Here is a 15,983-nt window from a genome sequence, read left to right on the forward strand (position 1 = left end):
AAAAAAAAATGTCAAACACGGAAAGATAATTAAGACACAGGAATAATTCTAGGAATCTAGAATAGCATATGATCATCTAGATTATATGTCCAAGCTATATATATTAAGGTCCTGTGGTCTGCATAATATTTTTAGACTCTAATTACAGACATGGAAGAGAGGTCTAGTTACCTAAAGTTCTTCAGGGTTGTGGTTCTTCTTCTTCTGGGGTTCAGAACTAGCTCAGCTTTTTGCGATGTTGGGTCGACTGACGAGCAGCCACTGTCCAAGATAGCAATGCACAAGGTCACTCTTGGTCTCCGTGAGTCTGTGACCATTAGAGCTAGCCCAGTTGTTCTTGGGTTACAGGTACTTACAAATTTCATTTCATTGTCCTACAGCAAATTAAAGATTATAGAAGATAATCATATGATATATGTTACTCACGTGCATTTGTATTCGCTTGACTGATTGCTTGTACTGTATAAAAAGATGGGAAACTTTTTTTTTTTTTTTTTTAGTGTGGGTCGTTAAAATAAAACTCCAGAAGACCAAAAAAACTAGCTCTTCTTGCACTTGCCAAATCATTTTGTAGCAAAGAGTCAGACCAAATGTTATCATGATTTGCTTGATATAAGAACGAGATGAGCTTAAGCTTATTAGATTGAAAGTGATGTGGGGGTTGGATTTTAAGTAATTTGCTTTAGCTCATTACTAGGCATAAATGTTGTACTTAAGCACAAAACTCTCATGTTTGCTCGGTTTAGGAGAGGTGATTGGTAGATAACATTACCCCTAATTTTTCAATTGAAGATGTTGACTTCCATAGTTCATTAATAGGCATAATGAATCTTAATCACAGTGTGTCCAATTTAAGTGGCAACATGATTATACCAATCATATGTAAAAGTGATTTCTAGTTTCCCTGTTATATGGTTTATATATATTGATGGTCCATAGATTTAATTTGATAGGGTATAAATTTTTTGACTAAATTAGAAATTGCACCCTTAGACTTTTGGGTCATTTTGTTTTGCTCCCTAACATTAAAAATTTTGAATTTGGAACCTTAACATTATTTAGTGTTTTGAAACAAGACAATTCATCCATAACCATTGATGAGGTAGCCATATAATTTTGGATTTAAATTGTTAACATTATGTAGCATTCATCATGTGAATCTCATAGAACTTAGATTGGTCATGTTCAAGCTTTTATTTCAATGTTCAAATAGAGGTATGATGTGTGTTTTTCTATGAATGATTACAGGGTGAGGATACTGAATGGGTGACTGTGAATATTGTAAACCCAGATCCATCTGAGGATGATTGGGTTGCAGTTTTTTCTCCAGCAAACTTTAAGTAATGTGCATCTCTCTATATATAAGTATGAACAGTCTAGCACTCTAGTTAGTTCTTTTCTGTACTCAAGATTGAATAGAATAGAACTTATTAACTGGGCTTTTCAAGAAGTGAATTTTTTTTAAGATTTTCACCAAGATGCAGATTATGGTAGTAGGACCGTAGTTGTGTCCAAAGGAATAATGCCAAAAACTGTGTTTTTTTTTTTTTTTTGGTTTGTTAATGCATAATTGAAAGTATGACTTTGGATAGAATTAAATAGCAGAAAAAGAATACTTGTGATCACTAGTCTGTTGAGAAGCCATAGCCAAACCCAAATGTTGGAACTAAGACTTGGTTGTTATTGTTGTAATGCATAAATTAAAGGAGTTTTGTTTTGGAATGGCAGCGCATCAACCTGTTCACCAGTGAATGATGAAGACCAGACACCATATTTATGTTCAAGCCCAATAAAGGTGTGTACCATGGGGATAGTAGAATTGGGATTGATGTAGAATGTTAAAAAGTTTGATTTTTGCTTATCTAACCTATGTGATATTTGGTATCTTTGTTACAGTACAAGTATGCAAATTCCTCCAGAACATACACAAAAACTGGCAAAGCTTCTTTGAAGTTCCAGTTGATCAATCAGCGAGCTGATTTCTCATTTGCATTGTTTTCAGGCGGTTTGTCAAATGTGTGTAACAATTTTGATGTTCTTGTGCTTCATAAATTTGTTTGTCTTATCTTCAGAATGTTATTGTTTGTCTTATATCTTTCTCAACTTAAATCTTTGTGAAGGTGCATACTTTTTCAATGTTACTTATAGCTCTTACTTTCCAGATTAACGAATTTTCATTCATGTGGACTAATAAGTAATTATGTTATTGAAATTACAGCCTAAACTGGTGGCAGAATCAAATTTCATATCATTTGCCAATCCTAAAGCACCTTTATATCCACGCCTTGCTCAAGGGAAGTCTTGGAATGAAGTAAGTTTATTCAAATTAAAGGATCCTGTAAATTCTCTGTTGAATGTTGAATACTGGGTCCCAACTCATGCAAAATATGTTTACCAAAAACAAAATTGTTATTTTTTGTTCCTTTATGTTTTTTGGTATTCTCTATTTTGTATAGTTTTTAGGCTTGTTGGGACATGTACTAGCAGAAATTTGTACTAATTTTTTTATGATATGCAGATGACAGTAACCTGGACAAGTGGCTATAGCATTGATGAAGCTGTTCCATTTGTTGAATGGGGCAAGGGAGAAACTCAAACTCAATCCCCAGCTGGAACATTGACAATTGATCAGAACAGCATGTGTGGTATGACTCATTTCATCTATGCATGATTGCACAACACTGCATAGTTTTACTACAAATTGCATTTTGATCATACAGTGCTTTATACTTTAGTTTATTATTTTCAGAGAAAGCTTCTATTTATGACAAAAGTCCTTGATTAATTACTTAACGTTTAAATTATTGAACTATCGCAACTCAATCATCAGTTTTTAGTGGCAATTGAGAATGAAATTCAGTGAAGGATTTGACAGATTCTGAAAAATTATACTCTTAGTCATTAATATTTCAAGATTCTTCCATATTTAAAGTATACTTCCTTGTTCCTGGATTGCTAACGAACCATGTTTCTTGAAGAACTTATAATATTTCAGGTCAAACCAAGTCCTCTTATTTCTTCTTTTGCCTTCAAAGAAAAGCCAATAGAGTCTTCTCAATAAATATTACTTCATTGCACCCATTTCTATTCCTTATTAGAATATAACAGAGTGTTTATGCTTCAAAATCCTGCCAATTCATGAAAATATATATTGTCAGAATTGCTTATTTCTTCTTCCCAACTGAATTTGTTTTTATTTTCAATCACTTGAAATATAGGTTGTGCATGAGTTCTTATCACTCTTAAGGACAAACTGTTGAAACATATACTTCATTGCACTATGATAGTTCAATTAAGGGGGTATGCCGTGTTGCATAACCAAAATTCCATGTTATTCTGTAGGTTCACCTGCACGGACAGTAGGCTGGCGTGATCCTGGTTTCATACACACAAGTTTCTTAATAAATTTGTGGCCTAACTCGGTGTATGTATATTTTCATTTCCCTGAAATTGAAGTATCCTTAGGTGATGATAGTATCTGCTAATGATTGTTATGATGGTATTTCAGGTACACCTACAGGATGGGCCATGTCTTATCTAATGGTTCATATATCTGGAGCAAATCCTATTCTTTCAAATCATCCCCATATCCTGGACAGGACTCCCTACAACGTGTAATAGTATTTGGAGACATGGGGAAGGTAGCATTGAGTATTGATGGAATGAAGTTTTAAATTTTAACCAAGGAAAAATACATTGATCAAAATAGTCACCTTTTGTAAGGAGAAATCCATTGCATCAAAAAATTACAACTACAGTGTCAAGACGTCTGTTAATGTAAACATCTACTAAGATCTTTTCTTCTCACAAGAAATATAGGCAAAAGTGATGAGATATGAGCTCATACTTTTAACCATAGTAATTTCCTAGTGCATATAACTATCTTTGGTTTATTGATTTGATTAGATTTTTCCTCATTGCCTTGAGACACTCTATATTTCATTATTTATCCCATATAATAAATTCTTGAGGCCATAGGCAACAAATATCATTATATGCCCTGAATTGACATAGTTGGAAGATCGTCTTATCATCTGGGTTTTAGAATTGAAATCAAATCACATGGTCATGCTTCTTCTCCTTCTATGCATTATCATTCTTTTAGTTGATTTTGAAAGTCGTTTACTTTTGGGATTTACTTAAGGAAGCTTCAATAAAATGGAAACATCTGTTCTGCTTCCTGACTCTTTAGTGTTCTAGCTTTGATTACTAGGACCAGGGGACCAAGTTGATGCCATGATATTTGCTACAGATTTCCATGAATCCGTATACATATATTCATTCTGTGCTTCCAAAATATATAGAAAAACCTCTAGAGTCCCATTTAGACAACAGCTAATACAGAATGATTAAATGTGCTTTTAACTATTCTTATACCAAGATATAGGACTAGATTAAGCTTACACCTTGAATCAATCTGCCAACCTTGCTAGCTCTACATTCATTGTACATTTTGCAAATAGAATCAATAGATCAGAAATTTTTATAAAAATAAAAATAAAATAGATGGACACCAGCTGATATATTGACAATTTGCAAAATGGGTGGAAAAGAAGTTTCTGAAAGATGTCATTTGCTGATTTTTGAACTAGATAGGAACTCACATTAGGGAGGGTGCTTAAGAACCCTTGTTTGGAGTTTAAGACTCAAACGCAAGCCGTTCCCTTGCAGTTATGTGTGTCTTTGTTGTTAGCTAAATTGAGGTTCTTGCACATTACAGATGGCAAAAAGTTAAGTTCATCTGTTCTTGTATCTTTCAGGCTGAGCGTGATGGTTCAAATGAGTACAGTGATTATCAGCCAGGTGCACTGAATACTACCGATCAACTCATCAAGGACTTGAAAAACATTGACATAGTTTTTCATATAGGAGATCTTTCTTATGCAAATGGATACATCTCACAATGGGACCAATTCACATCACAGGTGGAGCCCATTGCATCAACTGTCCCATATATGGTTGCAAGGTTTGTACAAAATGTTCATTATTTGTGTCCATATATTGACACCTAAAATTAGATTTTTTTTATTACTTGATGATATTGGTTAACATATCTTGTATTTGATCTCGCAGTGGTAATCATGAACGTGATTGGCCAAATAGCGGATCCTTCTATGAAAATACGGATTCAGGTGGGGAATGCGGAGTGCTTGCTGAGACCATGTTCTACTTTCCTGCTGAGAACAGAGCCAAGTTCTGGTAAATTGAATATGAATTTTTCAAGTTATCTTATGCATTTCTAAGAATGTTGAAATATTAGGATGAGGCTCAACAATGTAGGGAGGCACACACACACATACATGGATAACCCCCCTTCTCAAGAATACATGTAGAGCATCCTTCGGAACTAGTACACAAAAGAAGGTAGATTAAGTACAGATGGTTCATCAGAAGGTCACTCCACCTAATTACCTTGCCATTGCGCTTATCCACTAAGCTTTTGGTGACTTGGGGACAATATTACTTGGTGCTATATGTATATATATTTATATATATATATATATATATATATTTAGAACACACCCTTAGCAGCTAACAATGGTTGGTTTCCTCAAGTTAAGGTTCATATGTTTTGGAGCAAAGCCATATCTTCCTTTATGGCATATTGATACGTGTGAGAATTGAGATGTGCCAGCACACACAAATTCTCCTGAGACATTTAAATTTGCAAAGCATTGTTATTGTCTATTTTTATATAGCCAGTTCCTACAAGAATGGTAGACGTGTTTGGTTAGACTGATAAGGAGGGGAGTTGAATTCCTGTCATACCTTGTCCCACACATCAGTTTGGTTCATTTTATCCACCATCCTTTGTTCTCTATAGAGCAGATAATTTTAATTTGAGATATCAAAATTTTAATTAAATGTGCAGGTATTCAACAGATTATGGCATGTTTCACTTCTGTATAGCTGACAGTGAGCATGACTGGAGGGAGGGAACAGAACAGTACAAGTTCATTGAGCATTGCCTTGCATCTGCAGATAGAAGGAAACAACCATGGTTAATCTTTGCTGCTCATCGTGTTCTTGGATATTCCTCAAATAGTTGGTATGCCCAGGAAGGATCATTTGAAGAGCCAATGGGTAGGGAAAGCTTGCAAAAGCTATGGCAGAAGTACAGGGTAGACATTGCATTTTATGGCCATGTCCATAACTATGAAAGAACATGCCCCATTTACCAGGTATGGCTAGTAAAATATATACAGAGAGGTTCTATGAATTCCATGCAAACATGATTACATTCCGTGGCTTCATCCATGTATGTGTAGCTTTTTTCACTATGAGTTATTTAGCAATATATGCAACTCGTGCCATACCATCATTCAAGGCTGCATTCCATCTTGAACTATTAATGTCTTAGCTGCATTAGTGAAGTTCTTAAAGTACTAGCTATAGCTGGTCTTTTTTAGGATACTTTACTCCCTTCCAAATTTACACTCTTAAGCAATTCCCAACTGCACTGTTAAATATGTTAAGCCAACCATACTTTACCATTAAGCAATACCGAGTTTGAGATCACTTCCATGCCATTTTTCTAATTATTTTTCGTCAATGCTGGCGATGCAGAATCAATGCGTTAATTCAGACAAATCACATTACTCAGGCACTGTGAAGGGAACAATCCATGTTGTCGTTGGAGGGGGAGGTAGCCACTTATCAGAATTCACCACAGCAATACCTAAATGGAGTATTTACAGAGACTATGACTGGGGCTTTGTCAAACTAACAGCATTTAATCGCTCTTCCCTCCTTTTCGAGTACAAGAAAAGTCGTGATGGGAAGGTGTATGATTCCTTCACCATTTCAAGGGAATATAAAGATGTCTTGGCCTGTGTTCATGACAGTTGTGAACCAACCACTTTGGCCTCTTGAATTGTATCTCAAATTCTTCTCCTTTTTTGTGACCCAAAAAAAAAAAATCTTATTTTTTTATTATTTCTTAGGAAACTTATGCCAAAAGTGTCAATCCTTCCATTGATGTAACATTGTCAACAAGAATTGTTAAAGCAATAGAAATTATGATTTTTTATTTTGTTGTTATTAGGGACTCAATAGCTTTTTATCATACTGGCTGCTGTGCCAAGACATATAACTCAAAGCAATGGCTGGAACTGACACTGGACCAATATTGAAAAGTTCAAAAGAAGAAAAAAGTGTAAGAAAAATCATCAGTGATACCTCCTTGTCCCGTTGATTGTGTTCCCTTCGAAAATTAATATTGTTGTCAAATTACCTTTTATTAATTAGAATATAATACCAAAAAAAAAAATCCCCGGAAAAGGATGTTGATTCTAATTAAAAAGCAATTGTTGTATCCAAAACTCTTAAACAAAAAGGACAATTTTTTTCTCCTTTCTTTTTCATTTTTGGTCCACACCCATTTGACCTATGAATTATACAATGGGAAATAAACCTCTACTATCCCGTCCATAAGTCTTTTTACACTGCCAAAATACAGCTCCTTTAAATTGGCAAAATTCTTCACATTTCCATAGACGTATGATTCCTGCAGTAAGTGGCTCACAAAGAAATACAAGTACATAACTAGCCTAGATCCAACCAAAATTCTCTAGCTATGACTGCCACAACAAACATCTGATGCATAGGAGCCAGCTTCTGTATTGAACAACAATTAATGGAGAGGCCTTTGGGAGAACGAAGCAACTAAACGATCCCATAAATAATATATAGCTTGCTATATTATAGGCAAATGCCAAGGAATGAATCTCGTATCACTATCATTGACAATCACCATCAACCAACCATCTCCACATCAGAAGGTTTGTTTTCTTGATCACTTAATGAGTTAATAGATGCTAGCAGATCATCAATTCTTAGAGGAGAATGCCGAGCCATATACTGGAACATAACCTGCAAGTGTAAACAACAATAAGATCAAAAGTAAGAGCCTTTTAAAGAAACCACCTCGCATGACTACGGACGGATTGTCAAAAATGTGAAAGGCAAGGAGACACAAGAGCACAGGAAACTAACTTTAAAAAGACATAGACACTAACTTTGCACATATAGTGGCATCCACAACCCCAACAGGAGGAATGAGTGTCAACTTCAAATAACACAGAGGGCAAGCAACTAATTCCCTCTCGTCTTTTAATCAGTATAGAATAAGGAAATAATCTTCTTTTCTTTTCTTTTTTTTAATTGAAACCCAACTTTATGACACAACAAGGCATAGGTTAGCTTAACAGAACAACAGCAACGTGGACCTTCCCCTTGCATCCAGCAGTGCAGGTACCCCTAACTTACCTTACATGGTTAGTCATGAAACTATCCCAATAATAGTTTTGGCATTCTCTTTGCATGTATCTACTTTAACCAGTTAAGAACATTGATAAATGTATAAATTCTACTAACCTTGGAGTAACTATCTGCAAAAGCACGTGCTCGATTGGACTTGCCAAGATAATGTAAATCAGCCTTCTCAAGCTTCCCATCCACAAAACTCAATCCTCCATCACCGATAGCAAATCGCAGAAGATTCCCTGAACGTGATTCTGTCTGGAAAATTGGAGAAATTTAATATGTATATACTGCATAGTAAGGAATCGGCTTGTTAAACCCACCAAAAGAAAAACGCCACTTAACAAAATAAAGCAATTCACTCATGTAAATATGCATAAAATTTTTTAGTCTATTTATAGGATGCATCACAGTAGCTTAGTACATACCAACAATCATTTGAATAAGTTGACACCAACACTCGTCACATTATACAACATGGTTAATCATTATTTTGAAGTCTACAATAAACAAACCTGTTCTATAAAGGCCTGATCTAAGCAGCCAAATACTACAGGAGGATCATCTGATGTAGACAAGTTCCCATTATCTTGTAATTCCAGAACTACCTGATCCAAAGAATAAATAAATAATCAGCTACTTACAATATATAACAATCTTTTTTAACAAATAACTACAATACATCTCTAGAGACATTTTTTTTTTGTAAGTAAACATCTCTAGAGACATGTTACATATCAACAGGCTTTATGAAGGCATGTAAATATCTTTTTGACCTTGAAGTCTACATTTCTATATGGCAGTTTCTTCAACCTAGTCCACAAGATCAAACTTTCAAAAGAACATTGATGGTCATCACCTAGCATGATGCATATTCCAATTTCGAGAACTGTTTATCAGAGTTCATTCACCAGACTGCTGGTACAAATTAATCTCTTATCACAAAGCATTAACTTAAAGATGAATGATAAAAGAACTAACCCCAAGTCAACTTTATATATACATACACACACACACACACACACACACACACACACATATATATATATCACCAGCAAAAGGATGGTATCAATGATACCCATTTTAGCATGAAGCAACATAGCAGGGCAGAAGAAGGTATAAACTAAATGGTTGAGAATGCTGTGACTAAAATTTCTGACTCCCTAGGCAGCCCGTCCAACCAATACCTTTGATCCACACCATGAATTTGGCTGTTCAAATTTCAATGTGACCAACTTTTAATTAATGTTCACTATATGACATTTTTATGTATCCAAGCATCTAATAATGGAATGCTGTGAGAAGGACATCAAGGAGTTTGTATTTCAAAGTACGCATATCTCTACTCTGTTTTATAACAAACAATATTGATATCAAAACAATATTAGTTCAACATTATATGCATATTAGAATAGTACTGACTTTAATGACTATCATGCCCTGCTTGGTTGTGACTTTTTTTTTTTTTTTTTTGCATGCAGCAATAGGTAATTTGAGCCCCAGGGGGGTTCAAACCCAGGTTCACACCACAAGGAGCCAGACATACCACTAGGCCATGTGGCATAACCTGTTTTGTTTCGCAGAAAAATCATGCCCATTATATAACATGAAAAATGCAATAGAAAACAACAGAGAAAGCAAAATGACGATTTTAACACTAAAGGAAAAAATTATTGCAATAAATAAAGTGAATGCGGAGTTACGCAGACAATCCCAAAAGGTGTCATGAAAATATCTGTTCAGAACACATTTTAAACATTTGATGCTTTGCATGACACAACACAATAGTCCATGTCCAAACTTCTTAAGTTTTAGAGACTGCAATGCAATAGGACAAAACTCAGTGACAAGATACCTGTTGTTGGCTTGGAACCTGTCCTTTGCTATCCGTGTCAATGACATATTGACTACAATTCTCATCCTTCCAAACTAATGCTAGTGGTGCATTTCCAGTCTGATAATGGGCATGCCTAAGAAAGAAAAAAATGCAAATGACATTAGGAATTGAATAATAAAAAAGGAATTTTTTTTTTTTGCTTGGTAATTAACTAACATTTCCAACAAGATATGAACCCATGGCCTTACCCACCACCCCACACTTATGGAGTTTGGAAGTGCCATAGGGCCCAAATGAATTCTATAAGTCATAACTGATCAAATACAACATATAGTAGGTACAATGATATGGCAAGTACAGATTTAAAAATTGTTCAAAATTAAAATGAGCAACAACAATGAGACACATGCTGTAAGTGATTGGACATTCATGATGATAAAAATGTGCTCCCTTGCACACATTTGTCTCCAAGTCACATGACCAAACAAGAAAGCAGCAAATGAAGAAAAATGATCATGTACACATGAAGAACACAATGAGGGGCATGGTTCAACAATGTGCATGCATCCACAATAAACTAGAGAAAAAACATTATCTGACCTATCAATCCCGGCCCAAGTCAACAAACCCCACATGTAATAAAACCCTTATGGCACCACAAAATAGCATACATATCCAACCAATTCACTAGAACTTCCTAATCCTAGTCAAGCAAGTAACTCACCAACTTAGCAAGCCCAATCCAATTTCACAATAGCAAACAGTTCATACAGGCACTATTGACCTATGATTATTTTTTTCCTTTTTTTAATTGAAAGTAACCTATAATTACATTCACAAGAATAACTCAGTCAATCCAACAATAAACATTCAAAGCATTTAACATTGTCCACGCTACAGAAAAAAAGGTCATACTTGTTATAAAACAACAAACCGTCCTTCACGTAAGGGACTGCACCAGTATAAGCTGCAGATAGACCAGCCTGGTCACAATTGTACACCGGAACGGGACTAAATCTGTATCTATGATACTGCGAAGGCGGGTCACACGCACCAGTCTCTGCAAGCTTAGAGCTCAACCAAAAGAACCTAAACTCAGCCGTGCAGTCATAGAGTGAGTACTCCCGCCAGCACACCATGTCTATCACATAGTAAGTCTGATCCGACTGCAAAGTCACAAAACCCAATTATCACAAAATCAAACCACAAATGCTACGGCAGATTTATTTTGAGAAAGCTTTTGCTAACAAGTTTAACCCCCAATCAATGAATTATGCATGCAAACTAATGAATTATCATTTTTAAAGATCTATTAGAATAATTGTTAAAGGAATAAATTCACCCATTCTCAATCGACTTAAGCATTTGGGAGACATGATATTATCATGGTATCAGAGCAAATGGTCCTAAAGTTGAATCCTATCTCCACTCTACCTCCTCATTTAGAAATTCTATTCCATGTTCAGTTTGGACCCACACATGAGAGAGAGTGTTACAATAAAGAATAAATATATTATCAACTTAAGTTTTTTATACAATTGTTAATTTATCAAGATCATTTAATATTCCTTAACATGTGGCCTTAAGGCACTCATTAACGAGCTAAGAAGCATAGACATGGGTATAGGTAGCAGAATGAGACACGGAAATTTTTGAAAAAATAGGACACAAATACGGCAAGACATGCCCATTAAATATATTTTTATTTATATTTTCTATATATAATTAAGCATTTATTTTTCACATAATGTTAAATATATGTATCAAATTAAAAAGTAAATATTTAATTTTCAAATGCACTATTACTATTCAGAGCATGAATGATCTCTTTGTTTTGCAAAAGGGTAATTGATGCCTCTTCTTCTAGTGTCCCATCTGTGTCCTACATATTTTTTACACATGGCTGGGACACGCATGTCAAGCGTAGACACGGGTACAGCACCCCAAATGAAGTATTCATACTTAATAATGAGTTAAGAGAAGAGCAAAAATAAACAAACTTGGGTTAAACAAGTTTAAAAGTAAGAGGAAAAAGTGCATTGCAATTCATAATTGAACAATTACTAAGTAAAAGACTTTGCTAATCCATATGTATATATATATATATATATACCTCATGAAAAATGCAGTCGAGTATAGAATAAGACTGAGCAGAGCCTGAGGAATCTTTAGTCCTAGCTCCACTAGGCAACGCAGAAGGAAAATGGTGCAGCATCGAACCATTTCTCAACCTACTCACTGTCGTTCCATTGCTCGACACCACAAAACATCGCTTCCCTGCTGGCCTCGCAAACACATACCTACATATAAAAAACACAAAACAAAACTTGAATTTAAATGTGGACATTTATGTGTACATCGAAAACTGTGTGTGTGAGAGAGAGAGAGAGAGACCAGTCTTGGGGAAGTTGATCAGGGACGTCGATCATCCACTCGGGGAGCATGAGTTGTCGGGCGAACCATTTGCGAGCTTCAGCGCCTTTCAGTTTCGACGCGTGGCGAACGTCGAGCTCTTTCGGTGAGTCTTCGGGTTCGGGTTCGGGTTCGGGTTCGGAGTGGGGGTTGAGGAAAGAGGCTAAGCAGCGAGCTTGGTGTTGGGCGTCGCGGCGGTGCTGTGCTTGGCGCTGTAAGGAGAGTTCCCTGCGCCTCTGTTGATCGGAGATCGCTGCTCGCTTGAACGGACGGCGGAGATCGTGTGGTGCCATTTTGTTCTGCTTCCACCTTCGTCCGCGAACCTCTTCTCCTCTCTCTTTTTTTCTTTTTTCCTTTTTGGTTAATTTGGAAAGTAAAGGAAACCGTTGTTCTACTAGCAATTGTACCGGCGATGTTATGTTGTCATGTCAACAAGGTGTCGATTTCAAAATCCCTTTTAGTATCGCTGTAATAATTTTTTCTTTTCTTTTTTGGTTGTAAAATTACGATTAACCACTCGATATTTGGCCCAAATTTCACTTGGCTTACTCCTAACTAAAAATTTGTCACTTTACTTGCTCGAAGTTGGTTCTATTATGTAGATGTTAAATACTTCACTATTTTTAGGTAAAAGAACACTTTTTAAGACTAAAACTTAATATAAAATATATTAAAAAACTCTTCTTATCCAATGCGATTAATGATGATCGAATAGTTGTGGAAGTGTTCCTAGTCAACCACGAGGAGTGTGAGCTTAACATGTAGAGTGATTTTGTGGCCAAAAGATGCCCCAAGGTAGCGTTGACGGCTTGTTGGGAAAAATGCCGAGCCAAGGTCTTGGTTGTGTTCTTGAAGAACCAACGAATTAGGTTCAAAGATGTTTGTCTTTGCCTATACTGATCATTTTCATATTTGATTTGAATTTATTTAAATTTTTACCGATATTGTTCATCAATTTTTACAAAGATTAACTCTAGATCAATTTGGAGAAATCTCCTCCAACTCACTACGTGACAATTTATAAGACTATTCATATGTATTATTTAAACAAGTCACATAATTCATTAAAAAAAGTTATATAGCTAAAATTGCAGGTGAATAATCTCTTCAATTACCACATAGTAGATTGGAGCATGATAGCTCCAAACATATTTAAGAACTAACTCTTTTTTCCAAATAAATTAGTAATAATCAAGTATCAACCCCATCAGATCTTTACCGAACCAATCCTCACTAGATCCATATCATTAGCCAAGTCCAGCCCAACCCCCAGCTTAGCAAATTTAAAGAATCATCTTGAGCCCAATTAAACCCCAACTCAAAGTCCAACCCACCAGCAGCCCAAAAACAAAACAACTGACCCTTTCTAATCGCTTTCCAGTCAGTCAAGCGATTTCAATGGTAAAAAACACAGAGGCGCAGTAGGTGGAACTGGAACCGGAAGTGAAAACATTGGGAACTCTCTCTCACTCGCAGCTTTTCACTTCTACTTCTAGTGCCAACAAGGTTTGAACTTTGAATTGAAGTGAAGAACTTGAACAGGGAGTTGGGTTGTTTTATTGAGGAAGACACAGAAGAAAGAATGGAGCGCAGTTTGTGGGGTCACTTGCCGCTATTGATGAGGTCGAATTCGAAAGAGTCAGTAGAATACATTCTCCAAGACCTTTGGAGAACACGAAAAACTGGTCTCGAACCCGCCGACCGCCACATCGTCCGCGACATGCTCCAGCTTGAAAACGATTCCGACCTCGACCCTGTATGTATCTCCTAGTACACACACCTATTCAATTTAGCTGAAAATCTTGTCTTGTAATTTCTGTGTTGTTTTTTTAACATGTTGCTGTTATTGTCATAGTGAATGTAATAAAAAAAAATTTCTTAGCTTTGGTCTATGTTGCTGTTGAGATTTTATTTCTTCCTATCTAAATGACATGACAATGTACTAATGTGGCAGTAGCTGACTGTGTGAGTGGTGGGTCTTTGTGAAAGTGATAGGCAATCATTCATAGTCTCTTGACAAAAATTGTGGTCTTGGAAGAACTCGAAATTTTCAATGAAAGGTTAATTTGAGTGTTTTTCTGATAATTGAATGTGGGAAATGTGTATAGTAGCTCCTAGAAAAAGCTTGAAAGGAATGGTTTTGAATGTTTAAACTAAATAAAGAATTTTTCTTTCCTTTCTATCTGTTACATGCGAGTACTTCATTCAATTTGTGTGAAGCAATGTGAATTCAGTCATGATTATTCACTTATTCAGTGCTTAACTTCATTTGCAATCTACCTTTTTTTTTTTTTTTTTTTTCATAGTCTGTTGTGGATCGATAGTTGATCCCAAAATTTTGGTATTGGGTACCTAGTGTTTTTAGGTTCAATTTGGAATTTTCCTGTTTGTTGTTGAACTAAATTATCTTTTGACTAAACATGCGTAGAATGATAAAAGGTTGCTTTGAATAAAGCAGCCATTTTGAATGTGTTCATCTACATTACTTGTTATATTATCACTATCTACTAAAAGGTGATTTAAGTTTTCTAAGTGGTATAGGCTTTCCAAGCGAATTCCACCTGGTGTGGGTTATAATTCTGATGTTCTATATTGCAGCTTTTGGTATGTCTTCGCATGTTGATCCGTAGGTTTGTTTATGAGAATATCTGCAAGGATGACATTCATAAACTGTTTCCCACTGAAGTATTGCCTGAACTACAAAGACTATTGACGCTTCTGCTCCAAAAGTTTCAACGAGAATGGCGGGATGATTTACTCAAGGATCAGGTTAGAAATTTGATTATGGTATACACAACCTCACTGATCTACTAGGTAACACACAAGAATCTGACTTTATTTTTGAATGGACGATGTCTAGGTTACTTTGCCCCGGTTGAAGGCAATGACATGGGATATGGCAAATCAGGATGCTGAATCAGTACACCCTGTGGCTGTTATCAATTTGAAGGTATCTGAAGAGCATCTCTTACATTTGAATTTTTAGTGGTGAATGAACTTAGAATGAGTCTCCTTTAGTTTGTAATTTGAGAATGAGTGTGAGAAATAAACATTAGATACACTTACTGGAAGTGCAAGAAAAAAAATATGTTCAATAGTCTGTGTGATTATGCGACTATTGACTGTTACTACCTATGAAGCACGGGTGCATTTCGAGACTCGGGTACAAGTGCGGGACTCGGCAATTTTTTAAAAAGGTGGGTGCGGGTGCGATGGGACTCGGTGATTAAAAAATTATTAAAAATATTTTTATTTATATATTTTATATATTGCTAAGCATGTTTTTTTATATAATAATAATAGAGAACTTATATATAATAATAATAATAATAATAATGTACTGTACAAAATAAAACCTCACTAACCAAAAGCTTATTAGTGGCTCAGTGGATCATGTACCAGTTCAATGGCTCAATGTTAAAAAAAAAAAAAGAGGGAAATGTGGCTCACGTGAGAGGCACAACAAACAAAA

General features: G+C 35.7%; 3 protein-coding genes across 6 annotated transcripts in view; 2 read left to right on the top strand and 1 right to left on the bottom strand.

The window, feature by feature from the left end:
* Window positions 1–7,030, top strand: part of LOC111992680 (probable inactive purple acid phosphatase 27) — a 13,104-nt gene extending 6,074 nt beyond the window's left edge. The window contains exons 1-12 of one of the 3 annotated variants that reach the window (XM_024024538.2): window positions 26–348; window positions 1,249–1,340; window positions 1,729–1,795; window positions 1,897–2,016; window positions 2,219–2,311; window positions 2,519–2,645; window positions 3,343–3,424; window positions 3,509–3,641; window positions 4,761–4,966; window positions 5,074–5,199; window positions 5,873–6,182; window positions 6,568–7,030. In XM_024024538.2, coding sequence (XP_023880306.2) covers window positions 151–348; window positions 1,249–1,340; window positions 1,729–1,795; window positions 1,897–2,016; window positions 2,219–2,311; window positions 2,519–2,645; window positions 3,343–3,424; window positions 3,509–3,641; window positions 4,761–4,966; window positions 5,074–5,199; window positions 5,873–6,182; window positions 6,568–6,873 — 1,860 coding nt within the window. In that variant the 5' untranslated portion in view covers window positions 26–150 and the 3' untranslated portion in view covers window positions 6,874–7,030. Of the gene's footprint in view, window positions 1–25; window positions 349–1,248; window positions 1,366–1,728; window positions 1,796–1,896; window positions 2,017–2,218; window positions 2,312–2,518; window positions 2,646–3,342; window positions 3,425–3,508; window positions 3,642–4,760; window positions 4,967–5,073; window positions 5,200–5,872; window positions 6,183–6,567 lie in introns of those variants that run through there. The other 2 variants (XM_024024539.2, XM_065770180.1) reach the window with 2 other exon arrangements.
* A 295-nt stretch (window positions 7,031–7,325) lies between these two features.
* On the bottom strand, window positions 7,326–12,945 carry LOC111992703 (uncharacterized). The gene is made up of 7 exons (XM_024024561.2): window positions 12,494–12,945; window positions 12,213–12,399; window positions 11,015–11,265; window positions 10,118–10,232; window positions 8,778–8,870; window positions 8,377–8,520; window positions 7,326–7,872 (listed from the first exon to the last, which is right to left on the bottom strand). Exons 1-7 carry the CDS (start codon window positions 12,802–12,804, stop codon window positions 7,756–7,758), a joined length of 1,218 nt encoding a protein of 405 aa, XP_023880329.2. The 5' UTR covers window positions 12,805–12,945; the 3' UTR covers window positions 7,326–7,755.
* Window positions 12,946–13,875: 930 nt separating this feature from the next.
* On the top strand, window positions 13,876–15,983 carry LOC112004702 (uncharacterized). 2 transcript variants are annotated; one of them, XM_065770183.1, is made up of 4 exons: window positions 13,876–14,267; window positions 15,110–15,280; window positions 15,372–15,461; window positions 15,891–15,983. In XM_065770183.1, the coding sequence occupies exons 1-4, from the start codon at window positions 14,094–14,096 to the stop codon at window positions 15,930–15,932; spliced, it is 477 nt and encodes a 158-aa protein (XP_065626255.1). In that variant the 5' UTR covers window positions 13,876–14,093; the 3' UTR covers window positions 15,933–15,983. The 2 variants fall into 2 exon arrangements, with proteins under 2 accessions (XP_065626255.1, XP_065626257.1); XM_065770185.1 differs by lacking the exon at window positions 15,891–15,983 and having other exon boundaries at window positions 13,877–14,267; window positions 15,372–15,669.

This window comes from Quercus suber, unplaced genomic scaffold (genome assembly GCF_002906115.3).
Source record: "Quercus suber isolate HL8 unplaced genomic scaffold, Cork oak 2.0 scaffold_3B, whole genome shotgun sequence".
Lineage (NCBI taxonomy): Eukaryota > Viridiplantae > Streptophyta > Magnoliopsida > Fagales > Fagaceae > Quercus > Quercus suber.